This window comes from Rana temporaria, chromosome 2 (genome assembly GCF_905171775.1).
Source record: "Rana temporaria chromosome 2, aRanTem1.1, whole genome shotgun sequence".
NCBI lineage: Eukaryota > Metazoa > Chordata > Amphibia > Anura > Ranidae > Rana > Rana temporaria.
In genome coordinates, this window is record NC_053490.1 from 241,223,496 (window position 1) to 241,240,459 (window position 16,964).

A 16,964-nucleotide genomic window follows, 5' to 3' on the forward strand; every position below is an offset into this window, starting at 1 on the left:
GAGTGGGATGGATGGTGCTGGGCGTGGGTGGGGATGCGTTGTGGTGATGAGTTGTGGAGAGGGATGGATGGTGCTGGGCATGGGTGGGGATGTGTTGTGGAAAGGGATGGATGGTGCAGGGAATGCGTTGTAGTGGGGTGGATGGTGCTGGGTGGGGATGAAGATGATTGTGTTGCATTGTGAAGATGGATGAGGATGACTATGTGTGGGGATGAGAGTTACATTGTGAAGAGGATCTCCACAATGTAACTCTCATATCCACCCAGAGTCATCCTCATCCATCTTCAAAATGCCAGCCTCAGCCAGGTTTCCCTTTTAAAAGGAGTTTAAATAAATTCTGCAGGGGGGCACAGTAGCACATAATTTGGGCAACTTACCCTCCATACATGCTGGGTATCATAATCCAATTCTATCAGCATGCACCTAATAGGCTAGGTGCATGCTGATGAGCGGATCAGCCAATCATTGTTTAGAACTTGGTGTAATGCCAGCAGGTTCCGCCTCAGCAGGGAAGGAAGACATTCCTGCTGGGGGGAGTTAGTCAGGCGGCAGTTGTAAGCCAATGATTGTTTCTCCCTGTCCCTAATACAGCACGCCAAGGGGGCGGGGCACGGCGTGATGCCAGTGAAATCTATATCCCTTCTGTGGTGGCCGTGCAGATAGGAGGAATCGGATACATGGGAGCGGGGTCAGTACTGCAGGGCAGGCGGCCATGCAGGCGGCCATGCCGATTTCACAAAAACGGCCAAATATCGGCCGACCGATATATCGGTCTACCTCTAGTGATGATGTGGTATGTGTGTTATACCCAATGTTTCTTAGCCCCAGTCCTCAAGTACCCCCAACAGGTCATGTTTTCAGGATTTTCCTCAGATGAAGACGGCTGAAAACACGACCTGTTGGCAGTTCTTGAGGACTGGAGTTGAGAAAACATTGGTTATACGGACTGTGCCTCCTAAAACTGCTCCTCATCACCTCTGCAGTTCAGGTTATGTGAAATGCGCAACAAGAACAGTGCATATTCACAGGGTATAGTGAATAACTGTTTTTACATTCAAGCATGGAAATGTGTTGGAGTATTAGGAAAGTTTACAAACTTCAAGCTCATTCAGATTAATAGTAGTAAGCTAGAAATAATAAAAAAAAAATGTGGAAATTAATATGATGTTAAATCTTGACCACAGATACACTTTAACACCTCAAGCCCCACTCCCTAGCCCCCCAAACTCTCCTAAGCAAAATCATCATCCTCCAAGTTGCTTTCTTACCTCATCTGGTGGCAGTGGCCTCCCTTGTTGTCTACATCCCGGCTGGTAAAAGTCTAGTGCCGGGCTGCCCATGACTCCGCACTAACATCTCACCATTCTTTCAGGCCAGAATGTCATCGGAGAAGTACCACAAGGGATGATGGCTTAGCTTACGTTACCTTAGCTGGGGAGGGGGGGTTATAGAACTCATGAACTTGTCCTTTAAGTGCATATTTAACACATGTCCAGCATAATATAGTGCAATTGTAGTAGCACATTGCTGTTGAAAGTTTAAAAATATGATTTGGGATATCCTGTCAGAGTACTGGTCTAGCATGCTGCAGTAAATAAACTAGCCTTGCATGAAAGTAACATTTATTAAATATTAAGTAGATCCAATAGTCAGAGCATACATTTTCATTTTAGAAGTTCAATATTCTAATATTAATACAAAGCTATATAGTTTCAAAATACGATTTGGGATATCAAGTCAGAATAATGGTCGAGCATACTGCTGTAAAGTAAACCTATCCTGCATGCAAGGAATATAAAACTAAGGCTGCTATGACATAAGATGCAGCATAAGGAGAGACAAAGTAACTAAACATATGTGTTGTCTTCTATACAATGCTGGTTTTAAAGTACCCGTATATGCTGGCGTATAAGGTGACTGGGCGCATAAGACGACCCCCTAATTTTCCAGCTAAAATGTTGGTTTTGGGATATACTCACCGTATAAGATGACCCCTCACTGTGCCATTGCCTCACCTCACTGTGCCATTGCCTCACCTCACATCTTCATTACTTGCCTGGTGTGAGTCAGACTGCGGGCGTCCATTTTTTAAAAGCCGCACCTCTTCCTCCTGCTGTTCCATGATAGGCGGAACACTCAGTTTCCCAGCAGAGCCTGTGTTCAGTGTTCCGCCTATCATGGACATCCTTTCGTCCGAGACAACGTCCGTGATAGGCGGATCACTGAGCCCATCACGATACAGCACGAGGAGGAGGCGTGGCTTTTAAAAAATGGACGCCCGCAGTCTGCATCTGGCGTATAAGACGACCCCCGATTTTTGTGCCAAATTATTAGGTACAAAAGGTCGTCTTATACGCCGGCAAATACGGTATATCTAAACCAAAAAGCAAAAATGTAATATATTTCAGCTTACCAGTGCTTAAATGTGGTGGTTGTATGCTTCCCCCCCCCCCACCTATGGATCTGTCTAGTAGGTCTGTTCTATTTTTTTTAACAGACAATGCTGTCCAGCAAAGGTATACATTATTTAAAACCTTTATCTCAAAATGATATTTTTTTTCTGTAACTGCTTAAAATGTGTTAGCTGGAGTTTGGTTCTAACACATTAGTCACAACCATCGTAATTTGTTAGTGCATCTAATGCCTCGTACACACAACCAGTTTTCCCGATGGGGAAACTGCAAGGGGAGCTTTTGGCTGGGAATCCCGGCCGTGTGTATGCTCCTTGCAGTTTTTTCGATGGGAAAACTGCCCAAAAAACACCAGACAAAAAAAAAAAAAAAAATGAGAAAGCGCTCTCTTTTCTCCGCCGGGGAAAACCAGCAGACTTTTTCCCGGAGGTTTTTGGCAGTTTTCCTATGGGAAAAACTGCGATGGAGCATACACACACCCTGGGGTTTCCCGACCAAAGCTCAAATTTTCCTGTTGGGAAAACCAGCCGTGTGTAGGGGGAAAGACTGACCGAGCAGGTTCTCGGCTTTCCCCTCGAGATTTTCGATGGGAACTTTTCCCGTCGGAAATCCTACATGTAGTCCAGCAGACAGGCCCAACAATGCCACTTGGACTTTTAGAGCAGCAAAAGGTACTATGGTGTCAGCTCAAACAGGGCTCTAGGGGCACACTGGATTGAAGTATTTTTAAACAGATTTTTTTATTCTGCTTTGAAATAAACTAACACTACATGACACATACCATAGCAAAAGCACCAATGTTTCTTTTAGAATGAATGAAGCACTGACATTTGAAAAAAAAAAAAACACACACACACACACACACACTTAAAAGCGTAGAGCTCATTTCATTTTGAATATTCTGAGACATTGCTAAAACAGCAACATACATTACCGTAGCATACACAGAACAAATCCTCCACCTCTTTCCAGAGATATTCAACATTCGAATGCTCAGATTTTAATTTAGATCTCTTAGTTACAGGTTCTGAAACACACTTTTTCTCCATATTGCCTGTAATTAAAACAAAGAAAGGGCATTAGATATTACTGTTACAGCAACGCTTTATTTTTTAAAATGGTGACACCACAGTAACAGAAATAATGGTGAATACTTTACAATTTTCAGCTGTGCAACCAAATTAAAAAGGGGTGGGGGTGTTTCAAAATATATACAGAACTAAAAATTACCAATACTGTATACATAAAAAGGCTCTCAAAATTCCGCATTCTGATCTACTGCTGAAAAGAGGAGGTAATCAGAAACCATTTTTTTCAACACGCCACAATGCAGAGTAGTGCATTACCATGTACTGCGATCAAAGGTAAGGGATAAATTGGGACTTTGAGTGAGGCTGCAGACAAGGTGCGGGTAATAGAAAAGGTAATATTCATAATAGTGCAAAACATGTATCAACATACAGAAAACATGTAAATGAAAACATACATTTCAAATAAATGACATTACTTCATATTGTAAACACATAATATAAGTGCATATGGAGTAAGAGCAACAGGGGTGCGGCAGTGCCTAGCCTGGTGCCACATGCTGGTCTGCATGGAACAATGAATGCATGGAATGAATACATGTACAGATGGCATGTTTCCCTCCCCTTTTCTCATGTACTGCGATCCTGGCTAGTTATTTTAGCGAGTTAGGGCTTCATGAAAAATGAATGGTACTGCCATGTACTAAGGCATCTAACATGCATTTCTGCATCTCAATGGTGAATAAACCTCAAGTATTTAGCTAATATTCTGTGCAATCCCTAAATAAGCTCTGTTACAACCATACACCTTTAGGCCTCATATACACTTGTGGATTGGGGTGGTAAAAACATGCAGTTGAGCCATGTTTTAACTATCTCTCCAACCATACCCCCTTAAAAGAGAAGTTAACCTTTTGCAACACGTTACATACTCCACCCGAATTTTGATGGAAACATGCAACATGTTCCAACTCCTGCTGCCTCTCCCCCCCCCCCCATTGTGACAGCGGGTGCGGGTTCTTCTCTCTGCACTGGCTGTGACAATTCAAAAAAAGTTTCGCTGTGCGAGGTTCTGCCGACGTGGCCCTGTCATTCATTCAGTTTCCTCTGAATGAATGAACTACAAGTACCGTCACCCCTAACGGTAGATGGCTTGTAATTCTGTATGAACTGAAAGGGTGCTGGTAAACACCCTTGTAGTTCATCCACAAGCCCTGCGGCTTTCAAACTGACAGCCCAGCATTACAGCCCAGCATGATCCACTGGTCACAAGTGCAATGCTTTCCAGGTTCTTTTAGGAAAAAATAAATGCACATTTGTTTTAATTTTTTTTTTAAAGGTGAGCTTATCTTTAAGCTGCAAGAAAAGCGGGCAGGGATATACACATGCCATGAAAAAAAAAAATATATATATATCCTTGTCACGTTCAGAAAGCAGCGACCCATTCAACTGGTGCAGGATTTTAGGGGTAAAATTAAAATACATCCTCGTCGTCTGTCATGTGCCCTCAAATTGCCTTTTAGAGGGCAAAACCAGGTTAAAAAAGCTATTGGAAGTCATATGATTAATGGAATGGAGTCCACCTGTATAAAATTCAAGTGAATCTGTGCTTTGCACATGTGGGGTAAAACAGGTTTAGGCCAAGTTTACACAGGCATTAAAAGCAGGCGTTTGAGGGGCGTAAGGAAATGATACAATGGACAGCACACAGTGCTGTCCACATTATCAACACATGAAATGTTAGTGACATAGACCGTCCATGTGAAAGAGGCCTTTTCCCCTCAATTTCCCATGCCTTTTTCTCTCTTCCCCTCGATTCCCAGAGAATTTTTTCGGAGCGGTCTCAGTTCTCCACATTATACCTTTTAGCGTTTGTAATATACTCTTTTTTTTCCCCTACAGACAGGCTTTAATTTTCAGCAGATTTGGATACCTATATTTGAAATTTTTACGGGATAGTTAAAAATAAATAAAAAAGACAAAAATGCATTTTCCTGCAATTTTTCACCAATGCAAAGTTTACGTATTTGCTCACTCCCATATATATACCCCAAAATATATTCAACAAAGTCTCTATTGCAAGAATATCAAATTAGTAAGACTTTGATATAACATAGCAGAATGGTGAAGCTCAAACTGCATGTATGCATTTTACTTCAGGGGAGGTTTTAGCCTTTTCAGGATGACTTTAAAATATGCCCAGAAAAAAGGTCTGCAAAAACTGTTAGCAAAATATTAAAGGTAAGATTATGTCGGATTGACGAGGGCTCAATTTAGTGCAACAGCAACTTTTTCACAAGTGTGCAATTGATAAAAAAAAAATTACAACATAATTTACTAAAGGCAAATGTACTTTGAATTGCACTTTAAGTGCATTTGCTCTAGATATGAGGGGAAGCATTTTATTTTCCTTGCATGTGATTGAGCATTCTTTGCAAAGTGAAGTTTTTATCTCATTTACTTACTTTTGCAATCAGGGAAAATAAACTGGGGAGGGAATATTTATATTAAAAACGATTTTATTCACCTCCCCACCCCACCCCACCCACACACAATTTATTTTATTTTATTATTTTAACATTGTTTTAAAGACCTTTTTCTTCTTTATAAGTGGTCTGTATTTCATCAGGGAAGAGTGGACCCAAACCCCTCCCATGCAGCTCTGCAATAGAAGCTTTGAGTCCCGGTGCCATTTTAAAATGGTGCTGGGAAAAATACTCCTTGTAAAATGGCACTCGGGACTCAAGTGGTTAAAGTAAACATAAATGAACAACGAGCTTCTCTTATAAGCTCCATTTTGGTCTGCTAAAGATACCATTAAAAAGCGTTTTGTTATATCTGTTTAAGTGCTAAAAATACATGCCGATTTTACCATAACTCTTGTGAGCCGATACATTTCTGTACTCTGACTGTGTACAAGGAGAAGTTGAGGAGAGGGCCGTGTTCTTTGTAATCCATCAGAAATTATATAGGCAGGGATAGCAACACGCACTTAGGAATTCACACCCATTATGTCAAAGATGAAGACTGAAGCACACTATGGGGAGATATACTAAAACTGGAGAGTGCAAAATCTTGTGTAGCTGTGCATAGTAACCAATCGGCTTTTATTTTTTTGTCAAAGCTTAAATTGAACAAGATAAAGTTGGAAACCGATTGGCTACCATGCACGGCTGCACCCGATTTTGCACTCTCCAGTTTTGGTAAATCAACCCCAATATGTTGAGCATGTCAGTTATTTTTCTGCACTTGCAACATGTTTAAAAGGGGTAAAAAAAAAAAAAAAAAATGTTCAAGAGAGGCAAGCAATATTTTTTATTTTTTTTTTGCCTTGACATACACTTTAAATGCATTGACCCAACTTTAAATACACTCACCTTTCCCTTGCTCCTCTCCTGCCCTGTCCGGCAGCAAGAAATGCTGGGTAATTCAGGGTATTGGGATTATGTTGGCAATCACCTAGCATCGTCACATGTGTAATCTCTTCCTTCTCCTAGTGGCAAACGGAATAGTGTAGAAGCTAAGGGAAGGCAAGTAATAAATGCAGCGGGGTGCTTTGCCCTAAAGTTCCAAGTCTACTTTAAAGTGTCACCTGTTTATCAGTAAAAAAAAACAAAAAAACAGTGACTCTGCTAAAGAAATCCGTCCACCAAAAATCAGTGACCAGATAAGCAGATCATGAATCATGAGTGACAGAGAAGTCAATGATAACTTAGCTGCATAGGCAGTGTCCATTGTGCAACCCTAATCTGGTTGGTCCAGCATTACGTAAAAGTGACGGGAATTAAAGCCTGTTACACACTGATTTTCTTTTCCGTAAACAAAAAAAACAAAAAAAGGGATGTAAGCTCCGGTCGGAGCCGCTGTACTAATGATCCGATGTTAGTTCAGTGATCTCCCCCGCTGACCAGTTGTGTTATGACAGGGGGACAGCCACCGTTGGCTGAGAGTGCCGATTGGGAGGCTGTCCGCTGCTTGTTTTTCAGCAGGCTCATCTGACAGAAGCTGGCTTTTCTCAGACCAGATGCCATATACACGGGCCGAATGTCGGATGGTTTTTAGTGAACCCGCCAACGTCGCCTGCCATTTGGCCTGTGTGTAAGGGACTTTGGGCCATTGCTGAAAAATATTACTTTAATACAGGGTGTAACACTAGAAATATAGTAGAATATATTATATCTATAATATTGTACCAAGTACAGGTTCTACAGGAAACATACCAGATGCAGAACAAAAACCAAGCAAGAATAATTGGGCACCACTGTTGAGTGAATATACTTACAGTACTGAATGAAATCTGTCTGGAAATCGTTTCTAACCTCCAAGAAGCTTTTTCCTTTTTTGCTACCAGCTATAAGGGCTTCTGAATCATATACTGCAATGCATGCCACTTCTGCTTTCACTCTGGCAAACTCTGCAAACTACAAAGGGAAAAGAAAAACAATATTAACTGTATGTGAAATACCACTTCATCCATTATGGTGCATAAAGGAAACTTTTCCTGAGGTAAAACTGGAAGCTGTCATTCTACAAAACGTATGTTGCCTGGCTGTTATTCTTGAATCAGAAGATTGAAAAGCTCCACTTTACCGAATATCATCAAAACTGATTTTTTTTTTTTATATGCAGACAATGACCACGCCAAGCTGCCCCTCATTTCTACATTCAGTCCCGTTTCCTGCCTTAGGCATGCTCAATATTAAGGATTATTAATATTAAGCAGGGAAGAACCTTCATCATTCACAATCAGAAATAAACAATATAAATACTGTAAAGTGTGCTGAATCAGACTAGGCCCCTTGTATGAAAAGTGTTTTAAAATGTGAAATGTTCTAGTGTTACTTTGAAACCAGAACTGTAAAAATGCCAACTTAAAGTTGGCTTAGATTCGATTTCATGACCGAAAAGGCATTAAAATTTACAGTAAATGCAAAGTGACAGAAAAGCATATATGCTCATTTCACCTCAGTATTAGTTGTTACTTTTTCTCTGGCTTTCTAAAGACATGCAATGAAGATATTCACTTTGACATGTGCACATGGAAGTGTTTTCAGCAGCTGCATCCTGTTCATAGGTTTCTCGGTATGTTTTGGAATTCCCCAGAGTCTTTAATAGGCTTGACATGTTATACGAGATGGGGGAGCAGGATGAAACTGCTGGAAAAGCTCCAGGACCCTTTTCTGTAGCAAAGCATGACTATATTATACCTTTGGCTCAAACTGCATTTTAAAAAACTACCAACAAAAATTCAGTACTGGCTGGGATTTTCAAGCAAGAGTCCTCATTATTTTACATACTTACGGGCATTCTTGCAGCACTATCATTCAAACTGCTCTAATGCCGCGTACACACCATCACTTTATGTGATGAAAAAAAACGACACTTTCTGTGAAGTAAAAAATGACGTTTTTGAAACTTCAATTTTCAAAGACGAAGTTGCCTACACACCATCGTTTTCTCACAATGATCTTGCAAAGTGAGGTTACGTTCCACCACGTTTTACCATTGAAGCTTGCTTCATAAGTAGCTTCTGGGCATGCGTGGATGAAAAAACGTCTTAGAAAACGACGTTTTTTGCTACACACGGTCAATTTCTGTGAAGTAAAAAGTGCACTTTTGAAAAACGACACATAAAATTGAAGCATGCTTCAATTTTTTTTGGCCGTTTTTTACAAGACATAAAACAACGTTTTCCCCCACACACAGTCAATTAAAGTGACGTTTTTAAAAACGTCATTTTTTTTCATCACATAAAGTGATGGTGTGTACGCGGCATAAGGGTCCCTCGGTCTCTATTTTACCCATTTACGGTGCCTTATATAATTGTGAATTGGAAGGAAAATTATAAATGGTTTTTAAAATATTTTACAAATAAATATGTGAAGTGTGGAGTGCATTTGTATTCAGCCCCCCTTTTACTGCAATTACAGCTGCAAGTCTTTTTGGGTATGTCTCTACCAGTTTTGCACATCTAAAGAGTGACATTTTTTTCAAAATAGCTCAAGCGCTGTCAGATTGGATGGAGAGCGTCTGTGAGCAGCAGTTTTCCTAAACTCTTCCGATTTGGATGTAAAAACCCTCAAATTAAACCTGAGAGTGTGCACTTTCAGCACATAGCCAATATATAACTATATCAAATGACAGTAAACAAAAATAGGTGACTGAGAAGTCAAACAGTTCAGTGTATACTGTAGCAGCGCTTGGTAGTCAAAACGTGAGTTCTGAATAAAGTTCTATGTTTAAATAGGTATCAAATAATGGTGCAGATGAACATCAGCAGTAAACAGTGTCTTCCTTAATATGTGCTCCTTATCAACGAGGGGGGGCTGTGTTTCACCACGTGGGGGGATACTCTCCCCTTTTGGGGATGCACTCACCAGACCGAGAATAAAAAACAGCATGGGATACACAACAGCCTCTGTCATCAGTCTTGCACTCTCCACCACTCTGCTTGTATGTGTCTTGCTCGTGTACATATAAAGGAATAAACTTGAATAGTGTGATAACGTTTTGAAAGTTTATTACAAAAACCCACAGGTCCCCTTTAAAATATGCGTACCACAATGCAAAAGCAAATAAGCATGTCATTTTACTGTGCCCGTTTCCCTCTCTGGATGAATAAGGCAGGTTCTGGCGCTCAGGCTCACTCCTCTGCTCCTGAGACGAAGTCAGCCAATGACGAAACGCGTCAAGGCGTGGCCAACATCGGACGACCAAGAGACTGTGTACCCTGTGGATCAGGAGCAGAGGAGTGAGCCTGAGCGCCAGAACCTGCCTTATTCATCCAGAGAGGGAAACAGGCACAGTAAATTTACATGCTTATTTGCTTTTGCATTGTGGTACGCATATTTTAAAGGGGACCTGTGGGTTTTTGTAATAAACTTTCAAAACGTTATCACACTATTCAAGTTTATTCCTTTATATGTACACGAGCAAGACACATACAAGCAGAGTGGTGGAGAGTGCAAGACTGATGACAGAGGCTGTTGTGTATCCCATGCTGTTTTTTATTCTCGGTCTGGTGAGTGCATCCCCATAAGGGGATAATATCCCCCCACGTGGTGAAACACAGCCCCCCTGGTGATAAGGAGCACATATTAAGGAAGACACTGTTTACTGCTGATGTTCATCTGCACCATTATTTGATACCTATGTCAATATAGAACTTTATTCAGAACTCACGTTTTGACTACCAAGCGCTGCTACAGTATACACTGAACTGTTTGACTACACTGAACTGTTTGACTTCTCAGTCACCTATTTTTGTTTACTGTCATTTGATATTTTCTCCCTTTAAGTGGCTGCTTATCCGTGTATCCGATTGTTTACATTCCATGTTCATCATTAATCTTGATTGCTGACTCCTGTGCGCTGAGCAGTGCTTTATTAGAAGGAAGGGCGTTTTTTTAAGCACTTTTTATACAATATATAACTATAGCTTGAATATGTTTTGGTAATTACCTGAAAAAAAAATTGTGCCTGTGTCCAAATATATATGGACCGAACTGTAAATGTTTTAAATTGTCATACAAATATATATTTTTGTCCAAAAACATGGTGTAGGCTATATAGGGGGAGGTTCTGCCATTCACAGCCTGTTTCACGCCCCTTCAACCTGCGTCTGTTTGTAAGTACAAGGAGGTGATGCCTCCACCAATCAACATGCAATAGCCCACTCTCTAGTGTAGAGCTGTTTAGTAGGCATGGGGGAGGAGGGAGTGGGCTGTCCTTTATCCAGAGTGTATACGCCCACATGTGGGTCTCTATAGGCACAGATGAAAGAAAGGAGGAAGTGAACAGCTTAGAAGGGAACAGAAACGGGAGCATGAACAATTTGTAATACAGCATGTACTGACAGTTTTAATGAGGTGGGTTTCGTGATCTTTACAGTGACATTTTGTCATGTTGCAACCAAGAACGTAAAATGTATTTTAATGGGACTTTATGTGATAGACTCACTAACTCAAAGTGGCACATAATTGTGAAGTGGAAGGAAATCGATAAATGGTTTTCAAATTATTATTTTTTTTTTACAAGTAAATATCTAAAAAGTGTGGCATGCATTTGTATTCAGCCCCCTTTACTCTGATACAACTAACTAAAATCTAGTGGAACCAATTGCTTCCAGAAGTCACCTAATAAGTAAATTGTCTGTGTGTAATTTAATCTCAGTATAAATACAGCTGTCCTATGAAGCCCTCAGAAGTTTGTTAGAGAACCTTCATGAACAAACAGCTTCATGAAGACCAAAGGAACACAGGTCAGGGATAAAGTTGTGGATACGTTTAAAGCAGGGTTAGGTTATAAAAAAATATCCCAAGCGTTGAACATCTCACAGAGCACTGTTCAATCCATCATCCGAAAATGGAAAGAGTATGGCACAGCTGCAAACCTACCGAGACATGGCCGTCCACCTAAACTGACAGCCCGGGCAAGGAGAGCATTAATCAGAGAAGCAGTCAAGAGGCCCATGGTAACTCTGGAGGAGCTGAAGAGATCCACAGCTCAGGTGGGAGAATCTGTCTACAGGACACCTATTAGTCCACAGATCTGGCCTTCAAGGAAAGAAATATTACAGATACAATCAAAGCTTCTTACAGCAGAGAGTAAAAAATGATATTGTTTAGACCTGCCTAAAGTGCAGGTATGGCCATTTCTTTTTGGCTGCATGGTGGAGGTTGCATACATCACTCTATATCAACACTTTTATGGATACATACATACATACAGATGAAGGCAAACATTTTAAAAGTTGGCTTATTTTACCATTTGCTCCAGGGCAGACATTAAATCTTTTACGTCTCTTCCCACCAGCAATTCAGTAGTAGCCTTTGGCAAGACTGGGGATATTAAAATGGACATTTCTGTGAATAAAATGAAAACCACTAATCAAAAAGTGACAGTTTACAAATGTAATTTGCAAGAAATTTTTTTATTTGATGCTATGAACTTTTTCCTTTGGGACTGTTGCTTAACCACTTGCTTACTGGGCCCTTAAACCCCCCTCCTGCCCAGACCAATTTTCAGCTTTCAGAACTCTTACCCTTTGAATGATGATTACGCGGTCATACAACACTATACCCAAATTACATTTTTATAATTTTTTTCCCACAAATAGAGTTTTTTTTTGTGCCATTTGATCACCCCTTTTATTCTTTGTTATATATATATATATATATATATATATATATATAAAAAAGACAGAATTACAAAAAAAAAATTTTTTATATTTTGTTATAAAATTTTGCAAACAGGTAATTTTTTTGCCTTCATAGATGTAGGCTGATGAGGTTGCACTGATGGGCAATGATAGGTGGAACCGATAGCTGGCAGTGATGGGCACTGGCAGGCGGTAATTGTGGGCACATCTGCCTCCTTCCTCTTTGGGACCAATGTCCCTTGCACATAAGCCAGTAAACGGCTTTCTATTTTTCTCCTCACGCTGTCAGAGCTTTTGTTTACATCACGTGATCAGTTGTCATTGGCTGACAGCTGATCACGTGGTAAGGGGCCGGGTACGGATCTGTGATCATCCGAGTCCCAGTGACTTGGTGATCACAGCACGCGCAGCTAGCGAGAAAAGGGGAGGACGTCTATTGACGGCCTCCCGGAAATTCAGGTCTGCCCTGTAGCCGTCATTCGGCTAGAGCGCAGGCGCCAAGTGGTTAATGTTTTATATCATGGCAAGATATTTTTTCCTGTTTTAAAGATAAGAACTCTTTTTCTACTATAAATTTACCTAAAACAAAACAAAAAAAAAAAAAAAATCAGCAGGCCATTACTTATTTTCAATGAGGTCCTTGTGCTGCTGTCCTAATCTTCCCCCTCTAGGGTCTCCCTCCCACAATCTTCCTGTGCTGCGGGGGTTAACAGAACTAAGAGTGCCCGACTATGCCCATCCTATTGCTTCTCCAGTAATAGAATCCATTTCTACAGCTTCTACAAATAAAACATGACCTATGAATGGGGGGGGGGGGGGGGGCATTAATCATCTGTCCTTACTCCATTCATAGAAGTTGTAGTATGGCTTCTATGACTGGAACAGCAGGGCAGAAAGAGCAGACATAGTTGGGCACTCTTTATGGTATCCTATGTGTCCATGTACATTAGGACGATTAAAGGCATATTTTAAGCTCAATGTTTAGTGGCAGGAAAAAAAAAACTTCTGCTTTGCATTTCTGATTGGAGTTTTCTGGCAGAAAAAACCTGCAAAACTATCCTAAACTTATCTAAACTTTGTACAAAGAAACGCTCTATATGAACATTTTTTTCTGCCAAGGGAACTGGTATTTTTTTTAAGCCCAGTGTGCATGGAGCCTTAAAGGGGTTGTAAAGGTAAAAGTTTTTTCACCTTAATGCATTCTATGCATTAAGGTAAAAAAAACATCTGCAGATTAGCAGCCCCGTCGAGCCCCCTTTTACTTACCTGACCCCTCGAAAATCCCGTGCCATGAACGGGCTTGCTTCTCGGCTCATTCATTGGTTGATTAAAAGCAGCGCAGCCATTGGCTGGCACTGCTGTCAATCACATCCAATGACGCGGCGCGCCAGGGGGTGGGGCCGAGTGATACAGCCGGCGTCCATAGCCGCTCACTGTATCACAGGAGCACGCCCGCAAGAACTCATCACCATGCAAGCTTTCATGAAGGTGACAAATTCTTGCGAGGGGGAGCTGAGACAGCCGCCTAGAGACCCCAGAAGACCAGGTTCGGGGGCACTCTGTGCAAAACGAGTTGCACAGTGGAGGCAAGTATAACATATTTATTATTTTAAAAAAATAAAAAATTCTTTACATACTCTTCAAGATAAACAGACGCTTGTGTGAGCAGAAGTGCTGACAGCCTTAGGAGTTCCCAATGAAATCTACTGGGGCTAAAACGCGCAGCTCTGCTCCAAACGAAACTGATGCGCTGTACGAGTGATAAGATTAAGTATGCTCAGGTGTGAATGGGCCCCATTAACCGATTCCCGACCGGCTCCTGTAGATTTATGTCGGCAGAATGGCATGGCTGGGCAAAGTAACGTATATTTACGTCACGTTGAAATTCCCGCCATGCCGGGCGCGCGCGCCACTGCCGTGAGCTCCGTGACCGTACCTGCGGACTCGATGTCCCACGATCGGGTCACAGAGCTGCAGAACGGGGAGAGGCAAGTGTAAACATGCATCTTCCTGTTCTGCCTAGTGACACTGTCACTGATCGTCTGTTCCCGGTCATCGGGATCAGTGACATGTCACATGTAGCCACGCCCACTAACAGTAAGTGTCACTCCCTAGGTCACACTTAACCCCTTCAGCACCAGCTAGTGGTTAACCCTTTCACTGGAGCACTGAGCTGTGGAGGGCGAGAAGCGGCTGTCTCAGGCTCACTTAGAGGCTGCGATGGGTGCCAGTCCAGGCAGCTGGCAGATCCAGACTATATTGTGGTGATGACACGTTGCCAGGACTAATATCCGTGACGTCAGCAGAGAGCGGACTTCAGAACACTCTTTGTTGAAAACCAATTGCACTCCTTGACCCATAGGAGAAGCCCAGCCAAATGAGCTCAGGCTGACCCCAGAACAGGAGGATCTGGGCCACTCTGCGCAAAACGAACTGCACAGTGGAGGTAAGTAGGACCTGTTTGTTAAAAAAAGGGAACCCATGCAACCCCTTTAAGCATTGATCAGTGTGTGGCATTATAGATCTACCTGCAATCACAGCATACGGCAGAGGGAAGTATTCCAGTAGTGACTTAGAGATGTGACTGAATAGTGAAAATAGGGAAAGAGCTCAGGTGTGTTTGGATCCTAAGCTGAACTCTCCAGGAAACAGTCACTGTACTGAGCCAATCATAAGTGGGGGAGGCACTTCCTCCATTGTAGGTGTGCTGGAATGACCCGGCCGCAGATCATTGGCCCAGTACTGTAACTGTTTCCTGATGGGCTTACCTGAGAAAGTACTAAAGTCACAGCCACCAATCAATACCGGTTATATAAAAGCACGTTGGTCAGGTTGATCCCCCTAAGCAAAGGTGGCCAGTTCTCCCCTGGACCTTCCTATCAGTTGTACTGACTTGGGTGTAATAAAAAGGGAACAGCACAACTTTGTACTAGGCTGGAGGTTAAGTTTCCACACCCAGAAACATGGGCCCTGACCCAGTACTGTACACAAAGACCTACTGCACACAGCCAATCCAGGTTCCCTTCCATGGCTGACGCCCAGCTAATTACCTAATCAAGCAGTCTCGGCGCTGAGCAAATGTCCCCGCCCCCGCGTATCAAAAGCGCCAATCAGGAGTCAGCTAAGTAGCATACAACCCGAAGCAGAGTTAGACCGACAAGCCATATGTGTATGATAAGCACCGGCTCCGCTCCACCCATTCTCCGCACACACACCCGCGGGCTCTGCCTTACCTAAAGGGGTGACGCTTCGCCGTGCAGTGCTTCCTATATCAGCAGAGCCCTTCCCGGAAAGCCAGCCTCAGGAGGACCGCGGCGCTTCCAGTCTACACACAGTCTAATTTATTTCCTTCATTATTTTTCCTCCCTCTGCTTACACTAAAGTCACAAAGCGGAGCGCATGCTCAGCCGCCGCGCTGCACTCTGGGAGTTGTGGTCCGTCAACCGGACGACAGAGGAGCGTGATTACATGTTAAGGAACTACGTGTCCCGTCGTCCTCTACGACCGACGCTACGTACAGCTCAGTGGAACAAAGCTAATAGAACGGCCTGTGTGCAGAGCTCCGTGCGGAGTGCTTGTTATGGCTGGGTGGCCTTCTAGTCAGTCTGTGTTCTGCTCGGGGTATATAGAGTTGTCTTGTCGGACAAAACACATTGCATATCAATAATGACACAGGGGTGTAAAGGTAGCCGACATTGTTTTCACGTCCAACCAAAGGCAGGTACTAAACTAGTAAAGTAGCTGACACTTTCACACTGAGGCGTTTTACAGGCGCTTTAGCACCTGTAAAGCGCCTCTCCCAGTGGCAGCTGGTGCTCAAAATTTTTGGGGGGGTGCAAACAAACGAAGAAAAAAAAAAACAATTGCAGCCTCACTGTGCCCATCAAACGCAGCAACTATGCCAATCAATTGCCACTACTGTGCCCATCTATTGTCGCCACTGTGCTCATCAAATGCAGCCACTGTGCCTGTCAATTATCACCACTGTGCCATGCCATCAATTGTGGCCACTGTGCCATGCCATCAATTGTCGCCACTGTGCCATCAAGTGTCACCACTGTGCCATGCCATCAAATGCAGCCACTGTGCCATCAATTGTCGCCACTGTGCCATCAATTGTCGCCACCGTGCCATGTCATCAAACGCAGCCACTGTGCCATGCCATCAAACGCAGCCACTGTGCCATCAATTGTCACCACTGTGCCATGTCATCAAACAGCCACTGTGCCATGCCATCAAACGCAGCCACTGTTTCATCATTTATCGCCACTGTGCCCATCAATTGTCACCACTGTGCCATGCCATCAAACGCAGCCACTGTGCCATCAATTGTCACCACTGTGCCATGCCATCAAACGCAGCCAC

General features: G+C 42.6%; 1 protein-coding gene across 4 annotated transcripts in view; it reads right to left on the bottom strand.

Annotated features, from left to right (window-relative positions):
• GTF2I (general transcription factor IIi) overlaps window positions 1–16,024 on the bottom strand; it is a 92,204-nt gene extending 76,180 nt beyond the window's left edge. For 2 of the 4 annotated variants that reach the window (XM_040336693.1, XM_040336694.1), the window contains exons 1-4: window positions 15,833–16,024; window positions 12,206–12,303; window positions 7,722–7,860; window positions 3,346–3,465 (exon numbers count right to left, since the gene is read on the bottom strand). In XM_040336693.1, the coding sequence (XP_040192627.1) occupies window positions 3,346–3,465; window positions 7,722–7,860; window positions 12,206–12,301 (355 nt within the window). In that variant the 5' untranslated portion in view covers window positions 12,302–12,303; window positions 15,833–16,024. Of the gene's footprint in view, window positions 1–3,345; window positions 3,466–6,816; window positions 7,129–7,721; window positions 7,861–12,205; window positions 12,304–15,832 lie in introns of those variants that run through there. The other 2 variants (XM_040336695.1, XM_040336696.1) reach the window with 2 other exon arrangements.
• Between the last annotated feature and the right edge of the window lie 940 nt (window positions 16,025–16,964).